The 14,991-nt window shown below is 41.1% G+C and overlaps 3 protein-coding genes across 4 annotated transcripts; all 3 read left to right on the top strand.

The window, feature by feature from the left end:
* The first annotated feature begins 1 nt into the window (after position 1).
* Positions 2-12,938, top strand: chata (choline O-acetyltransferase a). Of its 2 annotated transcripts, none has more exons than XM_023263945.3 (15): positions 2-149; positions 5,244-5,334; positions 5,718-5,909; positions 6,164-6,282; positions 6,825-6,878; positions 6,971-7,151; positions 8,724-8,901; positions 8,978-9,147; positions 9,718-9,818; positions 9,913-10,041; positions 10,127-10,249; positions 10,347-10,488; positions 10,719-10,781; positions 10,858-10,995; positions 11,484-12,938. In XM_023263945.3, exons 2-15 carry the CDS (start codon positions 5,293-5,295, stop codon positions 11,907-11,909), a joined length of 2,058 nt encoding a protein of 685 aa, XP_023119713.2. In that variant the 5' UTR covers positions 2-149; positions 5,244-5,292; the 3' UTR covers positions 11,910-12,938. The 2 variants fall into 2 exon arrangements, with proteins under 2 accessions (XP_023119713.2, XP_035801198.2); XM_035945305.2 differs by lacking the exon at positions 2-149 and adding an exon at positions 4,295-4,967.
* On the top strand, positions 911-4,091 carry slc18a3a (solute carrier family 18 member 3a). Its single transcript, XM_023263946.3, has one exon. It carries the CDS (start codon positions 1,985-1,987, stop codon positions 3,536-3,538), a length of 1,554 nt encoding a protein of 517 aa, XP_023119714.1. The 5' UTR covers positions 911-1,984; the 3' UTR covers positions 3,539-4,091.
* Positions 12,939-14,279: 1,341 nt separating the features above from the next.
* c16h10orf53 (chromosome 16 C10orf53 homolog) lies at positions 14,280-14,970 on the top strand. Its single transcript, XM_023263876.3, has 3 exons — positions 14,280-14,373; positions 14,475-14,594; positions 14,677-14,970. Exons 1-3 carry the CDS (start codon positions 14,280-14,282, stop codon positions 14,739-14,741), a joined length of 279 nt encoding a protein of 92 aa, XP_023119644.2. The 3' UTR covers positions 14,742-14,970.
* The last annotated feature ends 21 nt before the right edge of the window (positions 14,971-14,991 follow it).

Raw genomic sequence — 14,991 nt, forward strand, 5'->3', positions numbered from 1 at the left:
CGAGGGTTCAAGTCCGGCGGGCCAAGAGGAAATTGGAACAATTGGAACAGAGAAGATCGGGAATTCATTGTTTATATTCTTCCTCCAGTAGATGTCAGTACCGCTCTGTCTCATGTTTCACATCTCACCATATCAACAGCCAACTGCAGGTGAGAAGCAATTTGGTGCTTTTAACCAAGCTGTATTTATTCTCAAAACAGACAAAACAGAAAACACCTACTATGGACTGAGATAACTGAATCAATTTCCAGTTGAATTCTGCTGTTTTAAGGTTGGTAAAGCTAAATGTAATTTTAACCGAAATCGGTATCTTTAAAATATAGATATATATACATAATATATAGAAAACAGAAGAAACTACTTTCCATCTCACTCCAGTGCAACAACTGATTACGGGAAAATGTTCAAAGAGGTTGATTTTAAATTGAATTATTGATCTCTTTCCATTAGCAGCTTTTCTCTCAGACTGACAGCTGCTGAACCTGGGCTTAGCCAGTAGATGGCAGCGTACAGCTATCTTTAAATCCCAGTTTCCTCGTCTCATGCAGGTTCAAAGCGCAATGACTGATCTCTTGGAAGTTTTCCTGACATACAGTCTAACAGTAATTAGCAGGTCTACACAAGGAAACGATATGCATTTAGTGTTTGAGTTTTAAACATTTTTTTTAAATGTAGAAAGAATAAATGTAGTGGCAGAAGAACAAATTCTGTAAGGAAGGTAACTGAACGTTGGTGCTGACGGTGAAGAATACAGATGATAAGAAATAATTCTTTTGTAATTAAATTCTTATTTTGGCTCTGAGATGTTTCAGAAACAGGGAAGTGAGTGGCAGCAACTAAAAAAAACATCTCTTTTACACACACTGAGGTGAGAGCTGCTGGATTTTTCCTCACTTACACCACACATCTTTCCTGCTGTGCGAAAAACAAACATATATATTTTAAGGGGAAGAAATGGAAAAATGTAATTACTAAATTTAAATCTTTTCGGTGACGTATCCTGTGGAGCTGTCCGCTGGAGTGTGGTGCTGAAACAAAACAGTTTTTATCATCTAAAAAAGAAAACACACACACACACACAAACGCCCAGATCTTGAGTAGCAGTGATGCTGTTGAGCTGAAGTATAACAACTGAAGATTTTCTTATGCTGTTGAGTCCACTTTGAGTCAAAAAACAAATGCGTAAAAGTGCGCGTTATTATAAGAGCTTTAACGATTTTTGTAAATCGATTAAAACTGCGAAAAGCCCAATTGCCATTTAAAACTGGGATGGTTAAATAATGTAACATAAACTGAACCAAGCATCTTCGGCTCTGCTTTGACGCAACTGGCTGGACAGCAGTGTGCACTCGGGATTTTGTGTTTAATTAGCATAAAAGATCTGCTGGAGAGCAGCAGGACTGTGCGTCACAGCCATCGGCGAGGATGGGAGGGGGAAAGGGGGGGATACCTATGGGAGTCAACAAACTGCAGTGTGTATTCCTTCCACGACCGACAAAAACCAGTCCGGCTGATGTGGAATGATGACTTAGCTCACAGCGTTACAGGTGACTGGAGACAGCTGGGAGAGTCTGAGAGCCGGAGGGGCGCAGCAGACCGACCTCAACGCAGCCAGCGCGCTGATGGAACCGGCACCGTGAGCTGTAGGTGAATCCCTCCCAAAACCTGTGAGCTCTGCCCGGGACCAGCACGTCACCTGAATGACGGGATATGAGACAATGAAGCAACTAGGGACGGCGGGGATAAAACGAGTCCAAGTCACGAGAGTGGAAAAGTGTGTGCGATGACGGACAGCGCAAGGGACAGAGAAGAGGTAAAGCAGAGGAAAGTTGTCTAGCTAATTAGGGCTCCCCGGTGGTGGATGAGAAAACAAAATAAAAAGACAGAACAGATGTGCCAAGCGTGCGTAATTCTGTAAACAAACCGGTGGACACTGAACCTCTATTTTTTTAAGACAAGATTTGAACCAGAGAGGAAGGAAATCATGGAGCCGGAGGGGATCACAGCGGGACAAGCCACTAATATGGCACAATCTGCCGCCTCCAAACTGTCCCAGATGGGTGAAAGAACTAAACAACTGGTAATCCAAGACCCAGAACGGCAGAAACGGATTATTCTCGTAATAGTCTGCATAGCACTTTTATTAGACAACATGCTTTACATGGTAATTGTGCCAATTATACCCGATTACCTTGAAGGGCTACAGAAATCAGCGGATCATGCCCAAGCCGCTGCAGCGCATACAAACTCCACCAACAGCACCTTCCACAAAGTAGCCAAGGGGAACTTCGACCTACAGATTGGGGTTCTGTTCGCCTCTAAGGCCATCCTGCAGCTCCTGGTGAACCCGCTGAGTGGCACGTTCATAGACAGGGTCGGCTACGACATCCCACTTTTCATTGGACTCAATGTCATGTTTCTCTCCACTCTCATATTTGCCTTCGCTGACAACTACGCGACCCTGTTCCTGGCGCGCAGCATGCAGGGCCTCGGCTCGGCTTTCGCGGACACGTCGGGGATCGCTCTGATCGCAGACAAGTACACGGAGGAGACGGAGAGGAGCAAAGCGCTGGGTATAGCCTTGGCTTTCATCTCTTTTGGGAGCCTTGTGGCGCCCCCCTTTGGAGGGGTCCTCTACGAGTTCGCAGGGAAGCGGGTGCCCTTCCTGATCCTGGCCTGCATCTGCTTCGCTGATGGCGTGCTGTGCCTGACTGTGCTGAAGCCCTTTTCCAACCGAGAGAGAGAAAACATGCCAGTGGGTACCCCCATATACAAACTGATGATTGATCCTTACATAGCTGTGGTGGCTGGTGCTCTCACCATCTGTAACATCCCTCTTGCTTTCCTTGAGCCCACCATCGCCAACTGGATGGAGGAGACCATGCATTCCAGCCAGTGGGAGATCGGCATGACATGGTTCCCTGCGTTCTTCCCTCATGTCCTGGGTGTCTATCTCACCGTCAAATTAGCAGCCAAGTATCCTCATCTCCAGTGGTTCTACGGGGCTATAGGTATGGTGTTTATAGGTGCGAGCTCCTGCACGGTGCCAGCCTGTAAAAACTTTGGCCAGCTCATGATCCCACTGTGTGGCATCTGTTTTGGCATCGCCTTCGTGGACACGGCGCTCCTGCCGACACTGGGTTTCCTGGTGGACGTGCGCCATGTGTCAGTGTATGGCAGCGTGTACGCCATCGCAGACATCTCCTACTGTGTGGCCTACGCCCTGGGGCCCGTGGTGGCCGGACAGATAGTGCACGATCTGGGCTTCGTTCAGCTCAACTTGGGCATGGGGCTCGCCAACGTGCTTTACGCACCGGCGCTCCTGCTGCTGAAGAACGTGACTCAGATGAAACCCTCTTTCTCTGAGCGAAATATGCTCCTAGAGGACGGCCCAGCGGGGCTGTATGATACGATTAAGATGGAGCAAAGAGAGAAGAAGAAAAAGGGTTTGTGTACGACGATCGACGAGAATGGCATTGAGACCTTTGCTCAGCGCTCATTCTCAGAGGAGGAATCCTCAGGAGGAGAGTATGCGTAAAAGTCCTTTAACTGAGTGTTAAACGATCAAAGTGCCCATTTAGAGTTGTGTGTAGCCCGTTTGATTCAATCAAATACATAACACGATTAGGATTGTGTAACAACATCAATTATTTACCGCTTCTGGTGACAATTCCTCTGGGTTTTTGTCAAATCAAGTAGCTTCACGCTTTTTGGCGCTCGCTGGCGTTTCTTCATTTTAAAAGTGAGAGTATTGTGAACGATTTGCTGAGATAAATGTCTATTCATTAGCAGTATTTATCAGAAACGGACTCATATCGTATTCAGGGAATTACGTGTAAATGTACTTTAACAAAAGAGCAAATGTAGTGTATGCGTCTTTCAATGTGATCTGTATTTCTTTTGCTGCTAAACTCAGTATGCAATATTGTGTGTCACAGGACAGTTTTAGAAATTTGGAAAGTAACTGAAATCTGCGTCTTGTTGTTTATTTTGGATGATGTATTTCTGGAATGCATAGCCTCAATGTATGATCTGCTACTGTACATACATGTATATTCATGTACATAATTAAATGAATATTATGTGAAGGATACTGCTTATTGAAATAATTTATTTAGGCAATAAATTATTTATTGTGTTTCATTGCAATTTTATTTTTGTCTAGAGGTGAAAAACTATTATCATGATTATACGTTGGTATGTTAAATTATGGTTAAATTTATAATGTGAACGTTTATCATTTCAAACATTTATTGGGGGAAAAGAATTCTAAGCTTGTCAAGGCCTACATTCATGTGGTTTTGTGATCATTATTCATAATAAAAATATGGAGGTACCTGTAACAGTGAAAGCAACTTCTCCGAATTCAAAAATAAATTTGGAGCAAAATACAATAATAATTTTCATGCGGAATCGTGCAGTTGATATTGTGTGTAAAATAAAGAATCTGTCAAAGCATCGTCGCTTGTCAAAAATGCAAATCATTGCATATAATGTTAAATACACACAGCTCCAATTAGATCAGTCAGACGCAATGAGGTGGAAGAAATGTATGCGCGTAAATTTCTCCTCGAAAACTGTTGCGAATTCAAAACGCCAAAGACAGAAATCCGTGTTAAAATGCATCCAAAGTGTTCCCCTGCACAGTGTGTGAGCATCTGAGGCGTTCAGTCGGCGTCTAAATAAGGTGGGCTGAAGATGTGAAGTGCCAAATAAACTTCTCGGCGAATAGCAGGACTTCTGGGAGGAGCCTGGCAGCCGGGAGGCTGAGGTACCATCTCAGCATCGCTCTTGAGCCAGCGAGGGAGTTGTGCTCATTGCCATGAAGGGAAAGATGCTCGAAGTGATGAAGGACCGAAGTGGCGAAATTTTGAAGAATTTCCTCCAGAAATGGATTCAAGTAAAGATGGACCAACCTAAACTTATTGTTTGAGCTCCAGACGAGAGTTTTTTTTGTTTTCTGACCGGTGAGTGAAATGTTTCATTTTCATGTGATGGATTATTTCAGTTGGTTATCTTTATTCATATTAGTTATGTGAGCATGTTCACATCCAATACGCAGGTTGCATGAAAATCTAACAAGGTGTGCATTCTTGTATTCCTTTATCTTTGATCGGCTTTTTCCCTGAACATTTCTATAATAATGTGAATTCACTTAGACTGTCACTGACATTTATTTCAAGGCACCTTCACTTACTGTGCTCACTGTACTGACATGATACGATTTGTATTTGTGGACACAGGCTGTGTTTTATGAATCAACCTGCCTGACTGCTCCTCTGCGCTGCCAACATGCCAGTTCTGGACCGAGAGCCCTCCAAAGACTCAGGAGATGTAAATATCTTACATCAGACTTCTAAGAAGATTAAATTGTTTCACAAATAAGGCTTGTCAAATCCAATAAATACAAAGAAATACAATTATTAATGAGATCAAGACATAAAAGTGATGTTTAAATAATTAAGTGGGAATGTTTGGATGAAATTTAGTTGGAATTAGGCATTTTGATATTTTAAATCAAGTGAGAAATTGTGCATTTTGTTTATTGCTGTTTGCACTTAGTATGAAGTATGACTAAACTGACTTTTAGCCTTTTTCAAATATTTTCTTGATAAAATGATTCAATGCATATGTTATCAGATTCTGAAGTTTGGCATGGCGATATGCAAACACAAATGAGACGAGAGCTTAAAATTTTTCATCCCTACACTGTCCAGGGTCTGCCGAAACTGCCGCTCCCCTCCCTGAAAGACACACTGGAGATGTACCTGAGATGCATGAAGCACCTGCTCACCCAGGAGCAGTTTGACAAGACCCAAAACATAGTGAAGCAGTTTGGAGCCCCTGGAGGGGTGGGGGAGCTACTGCAGAGCAAACTCATGGAGAGGAGGGAGAACAAGGCAAACTGGGTAAATAAGAATTTAGAGAATGTATCGAGGGCACACAATTCACATTAATGTATTTTACAGCTCAGACAAACTGCTAAATAAATAGCATACATGTATTTTTATCAATGCAGCTGTCAAGCTTAAGTTGTACTTGATTTGAACTGACTTTTACAGACATTAATGTTCTAAACAAACTTGGAAAACATTTACAAACTTATACCTATGTAGACTTATCGATCATTTGCTATTAGATTGTGCTCTGTTATCTGCCGCAGGTGTACAGCTACTGGCTGAATGACATGTACCTGAACAACCGACTGGCTCTGCCCGTCAACTCCAGTCCTGCGATGGTCTTCCCAAATCAGAACTTCAGGGCTCCTATCGACTCCTTGAGGTACGAGACGCTGCAAAGCCGAGACAAATGAGTCATGTGAGAAACCCCACAGTGTGATGCAATAAGACCAAGCAGATAAATACACTGCCATCCAGGAGTGGAAGTGACCATTTCTTCTGCATTGTCATTCATTTCTCATCCTCCCTAACAGACACAGAGAAAACTGGAATTGCAATGCACTGTAGAAAATCAGAAAGTTGCCATTTGTCAGGCGATTTTTGAGCAGTATGAAGACTGAGAAATGATAGTGAAGTGAATAAAGTGCCAGCTCTGATTGATTACAGGGAATTGAACACTTCCTTGCTACACGTTGACAGATAGGGACATTACCCAGAACCCCTTGGGGGCTCAGAGGCCTGGCCAGCTTACTGGTGGCAATGTTAACAGATTGGTTAACACGGTATTGATCTGGAACTAGCTCCTTAACCAGATGGTTTACATAAAGCATTTAAGTGTGATATAGACACACAATAAATCAAGAGTAAAGAGAGCAAGACTGAGGATGTGTGTGGTATTAAACAGAGCATTGCTGTCTTCCTTAGGTTTGCTGCTCACTTAATTTCCGGAGTTTTGGAGTACAAGACTCTACTTGATGCGTAAGTAGAGCACAGGCTGAGCACAAACAGAACTATCTAATCCTGTGGTGTAAATAAACAGGCCTGATAAAGTTGTGTGTGTCTGAGTGTAGCCGTGCCCTGCCGGTGGACTATGCCCGAGGCCAGTTGGCTGGAACCCCCCTGTGCATGGAGCAGTACTATCGCCTCTTCACTTCCTACCGACTACCAGGGCCCGAGAGTGACACGCTGGTGGCCCAGGAGAGCAGCGTGATGCCAGAACCTGAACACATCATTGTGGCATGTAAAAACCAGGTCAGACAGAACACAAATCCCTTCAAAATGAATACACTAGTTTGACAAAAAAAAAAAAAAGAACAGCCCAAGATCCAGAGTCCACAGTCTTCATCTGTGGATGGAGTTGTCATGGAAATAGATCAGCTGACAATCAGTAAACATCTCAGGCTTACAGATTAAATATGAAACACCATTCTTTACTTAAATAGGAGTTTGAGAAAACAATCCAACTCAAGCACACTTTCTTTTTGGGGGGATTTTAACTGTATCTCATGGTTTTTGTCACAAGGTCTAGAATTGCAAAATTTAAGAACAGGCTTGATTTTTTCAGTTATTGGGGAGGAAAAGACCTTTAGATTGATTGATTGAAATTAACGCAGATCCCCTCTCAATGGAAACAGAGCAAAGAAAAATGTTTAAAACAGGTAAAAACATGTACTTTGATAAGAAATAATGGATCGACATTACTAGAGATTTAAGTTTGAAATTCACTAAATGTAAGATCAAGCAACCCAACTTTAGATCTATCTAAACTCCATCCATCTCATGGTAAAAAAGCACCACTGGAAACTTTTTGCCATCATTCATATAGGTAATAATACTACTGCAATCATCAAATGAACTGCTGCGTTTTGGAAATGGTGCAACATTTCTACAATCATGTCTGATATAGCAGAAAACAAGAGCAGTTAGATTATCATACAAGGTTTAAAGAAATTCAAAGGATTTATTTGAAGCAGAAAACAAAGTCAAACAGATTTTTTGTTGAAACTGGCTGTTGTAAACATTCGATATGATTCTCCGACTCACCTGGTTCAGCTTTGACCTGTGGTAACTTCCAGAGCTGTGCACACACAGTTTTCCCCTGTAACGACAAAATAAGAGAACATAAAGTGGTTTAGATATGTAGGCCAAACTGTTGGCTTGTCAACAACCTCTCTTCCAGTCCAATCATTTGTCTATGTTGCACCCAACTTTCTTGCAGCAATCTCATAGTTACTTCTGTGAGATAAGTATAATTATAACCAAGAGCAATGTTGGGTAGTGCTCTAAAAACTAAGATCCAGGTTGTAATTTTCCGGAGTTAAACTTTAAATGTCCATTTCCAGTGTTTCCATATGTCCAACAAGGTCTACAGCATTGTGCAAAATTTTTAGATACTCATAAAGTGAGGATTTATTAATTAACTTCATGTAAAGTGTAGAAAATAGAAAATAAAACCTCACCCAAATAAATCTTTGACTTGAATTCTCTTGAAAGGTTTTTCAAAGCACAGAGCAGGTTGGTTTACCCAAAAAATTGCCACAGTTCACCTGTTGGATTGAGGCCATCTTAGTTGTTTCTGTCTCTTCATGTAGTCTCAGACTGATTATGATTTTGAGATCAAGGCTCTGTGGGAGTCCTTATGACCCTGGCTGTATATTTGGGGGATTGTTATCCTGCTGCTCAGTGAGTGTCTTCCTAATGGTACCGCCTGCTGGATAAGGATCCAAACATTCAAAATGCTTTAAACCTCTCCGGAGCAGCGTATGTGTCCAGAGGGACCAGTGTACTGAAAACACTTTGTGTCCATTCTGAACCTCTTTCCAGTTCTTTGTGATGGACGTGGTGATCAACTTCCGGCGTCTGAATGAAAGAGACCTGCTGACTCAGCTGCAGAAAATCGTCAAGATGGCTGAGAGCGAAGAAGAACGGCTCCCACCTATAGGCCTCCTAACGTCAGATGGACGGACAGAGTGGGCCGAGTCTCGTAGTGTGCTAATGAGAGGTAAGTAAAGACTCTTTTCTCAGTAAAGCAACTCCAGCTCAATCTGTCCCACCTGGATGACTTTTATTTCCTATAGAGTCGACCAACAGAGACTCCCTGGACATGATTGAGCGTTGTCTCTGTCTGGTCTGTCTGGATGATTCCAGCGGTCCTGAGCTCAGTGACACCACACGTGCCATGTTGATGCTGCACGGAGACGGAGTGGCCAAGAATGGAGGCAACCGCTGGTACGACAAACCAATGCAGGTTAGTCAACACAGTTAGCAAGAAATTTGCGTCACCTTAACGTTCTGCAGACTGTGTGTGCTCCAGCCCTACATTATATTTGTTATTAGTTATTGAGGAAAATGATAATTAAATAAGGATGAAATTAATGTAAATTAATGATTTATAATTTCAGCTTTCCTACTTTCCTACTCAGACGATTGAGCTAATTCATTTTCATTTCTCTCAGTACAGTGGATATAATTAGCCAATCCCTGAAATTTACATTTAAAGAAATTCAAACAGGGAGCCTACATTTCTAGTGGACTTCAAACCCTCAGCTTGCAAAATGTCATTAGTATGTACTTTGATTAAAAATAACAGATTACTTAATCAAATCACATGATTCATATTTACCACATAGAGTCAGTGGGTCTTTCTTGGGTATTTTCTTCACTGTGGGGTTTTAAGTGTGAATCAAATGTATATGAGGGAACATGCATTTGTAGTAGAAGACTGCAGAAGTACAGTGTTGCAAATAAGTTGAATCCTAAATTCTGTAATATTGCAATTCAGCTTTGGAAAATCTGATAAATTGCATTTGTGTGTCAGTTTGTCATAGGAGCTGATGGTTGCTGTGGAGTGGTGTGTGAACACTCACCATTTGAGGGAATTGTCCTCGTGCAGTGCACTGAGTATCTCCTAAAATACATGTGAGAAATAGATGTAATAAATGACCAATATATGACTGATGTTTGTTGATTTACTAAGCACTGAAAATCAAAAATGATCTTATATTCCCATCAGGATTGGGAGCCCATCAAAGCTGGTCAGGGCTGCAAGTGTGAGTGAGCTGCCTGCACCACGCAGACTTCGCTGGAAATGTACTCCAGAGGTCCACAAACTCCTCACGTCTTCTGCTGATAAACTCCAGAGGTTTGGGTTTACGTTGCGTTCTCAGCAATCAAAGAAGTTAATTAATGGTTTCAGCTCGTGGTGAAATTTATTCTTCCGTGCTCAGGCTGGTGAGAAATCTGGACATGAACATCCACAAGTTCTACGATTATGGGAGAGAGTTCATCAAGAAGCAGAAAATGAGCCCAGATGCCTACATCCAGGTTGCTCTTCAACTGGCCTTCTACCGGTAAAAAAAAAATAATAAAAAAAAATCACATGACTGATTCTCATGTGTCCCACTAGGCCTGGACTCTGAGCTTCAAGCTCTTTGTGCTTTACTGCAGGTGTCATGGCAGACTGGTGTCGACGTATGAAAGTGCTTCTATACGTCGTTTTCAGGAAGGCAGAGTTGACAATATTCGCTCAGCCACGCCCGAAGCTCTGGCCTTTGTCAAAGCAATGACTGATGGGAAACTCAGCACTAGTGTAAGATGTTTTAATGTGGATGTTACAGTCCTGCTGTCATTGCTGAATGAATGGTGCAGCGGAGTTTTAAAAAAATCTATCTGAATGATATAACAAGACAGTTTTCTGTGCTTTGCTATTCAATATTTTGCTGCTGGCCATGTTGATGCACTTGACCGTGAAAAACTATGCTCACCGTAAATAAAGCATTTAATCGCCTGGTATTGATTGTCAGACATTTGCTTCTGCAGGACACAGAGAAGATGGAGATGTTACAAGGTGCCATAAATGCGCAGACGAAGTATACTATTCTGGTAACTACTCTCTAAATCCAGGTTTCTATTAATGTTTTATTTTTGATCAAAAATACCATAACATTGCTATTTTCAGGCTATTACAGGGATGGCTATAGACAATCACCTACTTGGACTGCGTGAAATCGCACATGAAATGAAGATAGACAAGCCGGAAATATTCAAAGATGAAGCCTATCTCATCAGCAATCAGTTCATTCTGTCCACAAGTCAGGTATCCACACATGGTTTTAAAATGTATTTTGAAGATGAAACTATCCATATTACAAAATGTGAGCTTATTCGATCAGTAAAAGTAAGAAGAAACTGTGAAAAGAGATGTCAACATATGTTTTGATATCTTACCCACATTTCATAATAAGCTAATTTATAGCACATTCTCCCAAAATGTTTAATATTATCTGTTTATTTGTATTATAATGTGCTTTTATATTTTGAACTATTGAACCCTAAAAAAACCTAAGATCACTTTGGTTCTGTCAGTATATTTTGCTAAAAAAAAAAAAAAAAAAAACACAAAATACTAACATTTAAGATGATGGAATCAGAAAATTTTGGCTTTTTTTTTGTTAAAACATCACTCAGAATGATTAATCAATTTTGAAAATACTCACTCATGCATCTAAGTCTTTGCATTCACAGCTGCATTTCAACACTCTAGTGAAACTGTCACTAAGTACTGAAGCATTAATCTTCCCTCAGGTTCCGACTACCGTTGAGATGTTCTGCTGCTACGGACCCGTGGTTCCAAACGGATATGGCGCCTGCTACAACCCTCAGTCAGACCACATTGTCTTCTCCGTGTCCAGCTTTCGCGAGAGCCCACAGACGTGTTCAGCAGAATTTGTAAAGTGCTTGGTGCAGGGGCTCCTGGACATGAGGGATCTGTGCAGTAAATGCAACTCCGGCTCCAAACCAAACGAGCAGGGAAAGGCTCAGACACTGGATACGCACACACAAACGGAGACGGACTGGCAGAACAAAACACCTCAGAGACAATCTGACTTGACCAAGAATCCGCAAACAGTCCCGCAGGTTCTGGTGAAGACACCAGACCAGACTAATGCGGAGGCCAAAACCCAGACTTCATCACAGGGAGAGGCACTGAAGAATGGGAGTAAATTATAAGAAGCTGATAGCGACTGTGTGATACTAAGTGTGTGTTTTTGTGCTGCAATAATGTATTCCTCGAGTCATTCATAACATATACAGTGTAACTGTGATACAAAATGTTATGTAAAGGAGTATTGTTGTGTACTGTACTGATGATAATCTAATCGGTTTATTTTTGGAAAATATATAATGGTGTTTAGTTACTACAGAGGGTGTTTTTCAGCTGTTCTCACAAAAAAATATCGAAAAAATACAGCAGGAATTAAAATGTCTGTCACAGTGGCGGTTGTATGTAGATAAGAGTGAGAACTAGATTTATGCTTTTTATCATTTTGCACAAAACTAAGATCAATAAGCCAAAGGAAAGAGTAAATTAATTGCTAAGCAACCATAGCTACAAAAAAGGTTGGTAGGAAATGCTTGAATGGGGAAAAAAAAGAGATGCAAACACTCAGTAGTGTTTCTCATTCTTACATGTTTGCATCATTTTGCCCATTAAAGCCTGTCAATCGGTCTGATGGAGCAAAAGCAGTCTGTGAGTCATGACAAACGGCTCACTGTGTCCACCTGCAAGTCGCATGCTGCCATCTAATGATTTTATGAAGATTGTGATGCCGCAGTCTTCTATGCAATTTGTGTTGACTAGTCTGTGTATTGTACCGACAATACATGTGGTGTTGCTAAACCATCTGTTCAGAAAAGTATCCTTTTCTAAAATCCCTCCTCAGTCTGTTCATATCATCCTGTAGTCCACATACTGGGACTCGCACTGTGCTTGTGTACATAGTAAACAAAATGTAATTGGTGCAAGACTTTAAAAGGGTACAACTAGTTAAAGAATGTTGAGTAAAAAAACTGTGTATTTGTACATTTATGAGCAGAATATATCGACTGAGTTATTTTTGTATGATATAGCCTAATGTTACGGGATGTAATTGTAAGTTTGAAACTTACTAACCAGAAGTGATCACTGTGTTTTTGACTGTCAAAGTATAGTATTTATAAGATACTGTTGACTATTAAAGGATACAAACCTAAATCAAATTGAGACTTAAAATTTGTTGTGTACAGAATAGATGCAGATTGTATGTTTGGGTTTACACACATTTATGCACACAACAGGCACTGAAGTAATGGAATATGTCAGTAACTGCTTTATAATTACAATTTATGATGAGAAGGTGAAGTATTATTGGGGACATGGCACTACTACCACTATGTTACTAGTTCTAGCAAAGTAGTCTTTTTCAGACTGAGTCATATTTAACTTAAAAGAGAAAAAAAAAGAAAAAGGAATTAGCATCATCTGCATTGCCTCCATTATATGTGACAGGAATCCTATGGCCTTAGAAAGCTCCTCCCTACATGTGACCAGTCACTACTTAACCTCATGTAAATGTAATTATTTAAGCTCACTTCAGGTTCAGTCCAGGAGTGTAAGAGTCTTTTCCTCCATTTTTATGCAGGAAGTGGTATTTCAGACTGCGTTTTTATTTTAAAATCCTTTTATTTTGCTAAATGAAGCTCCCACCAGGTTGCACAGCCATGTGTGTTTTCTTCCCTTTAAACATTTGATTTCAATAGAACAGGGACACAAAACAAAAGTAATGAGTGGGGAGGCTTGTGCAGTGATCCTGTACATTACAGAAACTTGAGTTTTTGCCCTGCCTTGATATGGATATGTTCCTCCTCCTGCAGTTATAAAGCCATAGTACAGTTAACAGTTACGTCTGTTTGTGGGCTCACACCTTAAAAAGGCCAAATCCACTTGAAAACAGTGCAAACTGCACAGGATTTTGTGTATAAATTTTACTTCAGCACAGGTTTTCTGTGTTTTTAGTAGTGTTTCATGGTTGCTCTGGGAACAGTTGCAACCATTGCAGATAATTTCGCATGCAGTGTTTTAATTTTACCTGCTGCTTTTCTATCCTTTTTAAACAGTTTGTGGACGAAGTGTGTGATTTTACTGGATTCTGTTGTAGAAAATTTTGTTTACAAAAGCATTCCAGCCTTTTTTAAAAAAATGGTTTCCATCTAAATATATATATGTACATATATTATGTAGTTATTATAGCTTGGAAGGGTTGAATCATACATGTGAACCTACACACATGTTGATTTAAAATAACTGTTTTTGTTTTGGAAAGACTTTACAGTGACTCAGACACAGACGGTGGTAGACAGGTTTCTGCCTCCAGTTGTTTGCCTCATTAATCCACCGTCCACTTTTTAACCCTCAAAATTAATTGTTTTTTTTTTTTTTTTTTTAGTTGGTTTATCTTACTTATATGTACATGCGTAAGTAAACTGATCTGTTTGGAACTTGGCGCCGCCACATATCAGATGCACAGTGTGGGACTGTTACCCAGGTGACCACAGTAAACAATGCCGGCCAATGCGCGAGTGACTCTTTGCTACGGACCTTATGAATCCAGTGGAGTGGTGCAACACAGAACCTTCCGCCTGCAGGGTCTCCAAGGTGAAAGTTCTCCTCTTATCATAGTGATGTTAGGACTTCATGTCCTTCTGCTTTATTAATGTTCCAGGTCTGTCAAATCTGTCTGTCCAACATATCTGCAGTCGCTCTGAGGGCACGTGGTCACTGGTGCATCCTGAAAGAAACACAGGACTGGAACATGGTGGAGCTTGTGGTCAGCGGGGAGGTGGTGTTCAGGTGTAAGATAAAGGAGCTTGAGTTTGGTGAGTTGAATAAAGCAGAGATTAAATGGTGCATCAGGGGGAAGTCACTCTGTCTGGAAACCTGCTGTGTTCTCCCCCAAAGGTGGAGATGGAAAACTGGATCCCGTCTGCAGGGAAGCTGTTACTGCAGTGGAAAATGCTTACTGAAGATAACAGAACCTGCCTGTTAAATTAAAAATAATACATACATATGCATTCAGTTTCCCCCTTCAATCGGCTAAATAAACTATACAGACTGGAATCACTTTACTGCTTTCTCACTGCATGAATTCCTGGGGGGCCCAAATTTACCACAGTTACTCGACTTTATATCAGCAGATGTTGATTCTTTTCTTAACTGCAAATTAACAGACTTTGCATCTTGAAAACAGAGCATAAATTAAAGTGGAACTGCCGT

Source organism: Amphiprion ocellaris, chromosome 16 (assembly GCF_022539595.1).
Source record: "Amphiprion ocellaris isolate individual 3 ecotype Okinawa chromosome 16, ASM2253959v1, whole genome shotgun sequence".
Lineage (NCBI taxonomy): Eukaryota > Metazoa > Chordata > Actinopteri > Pomacentridae > Amphiprion > Amphiprion ocellaris.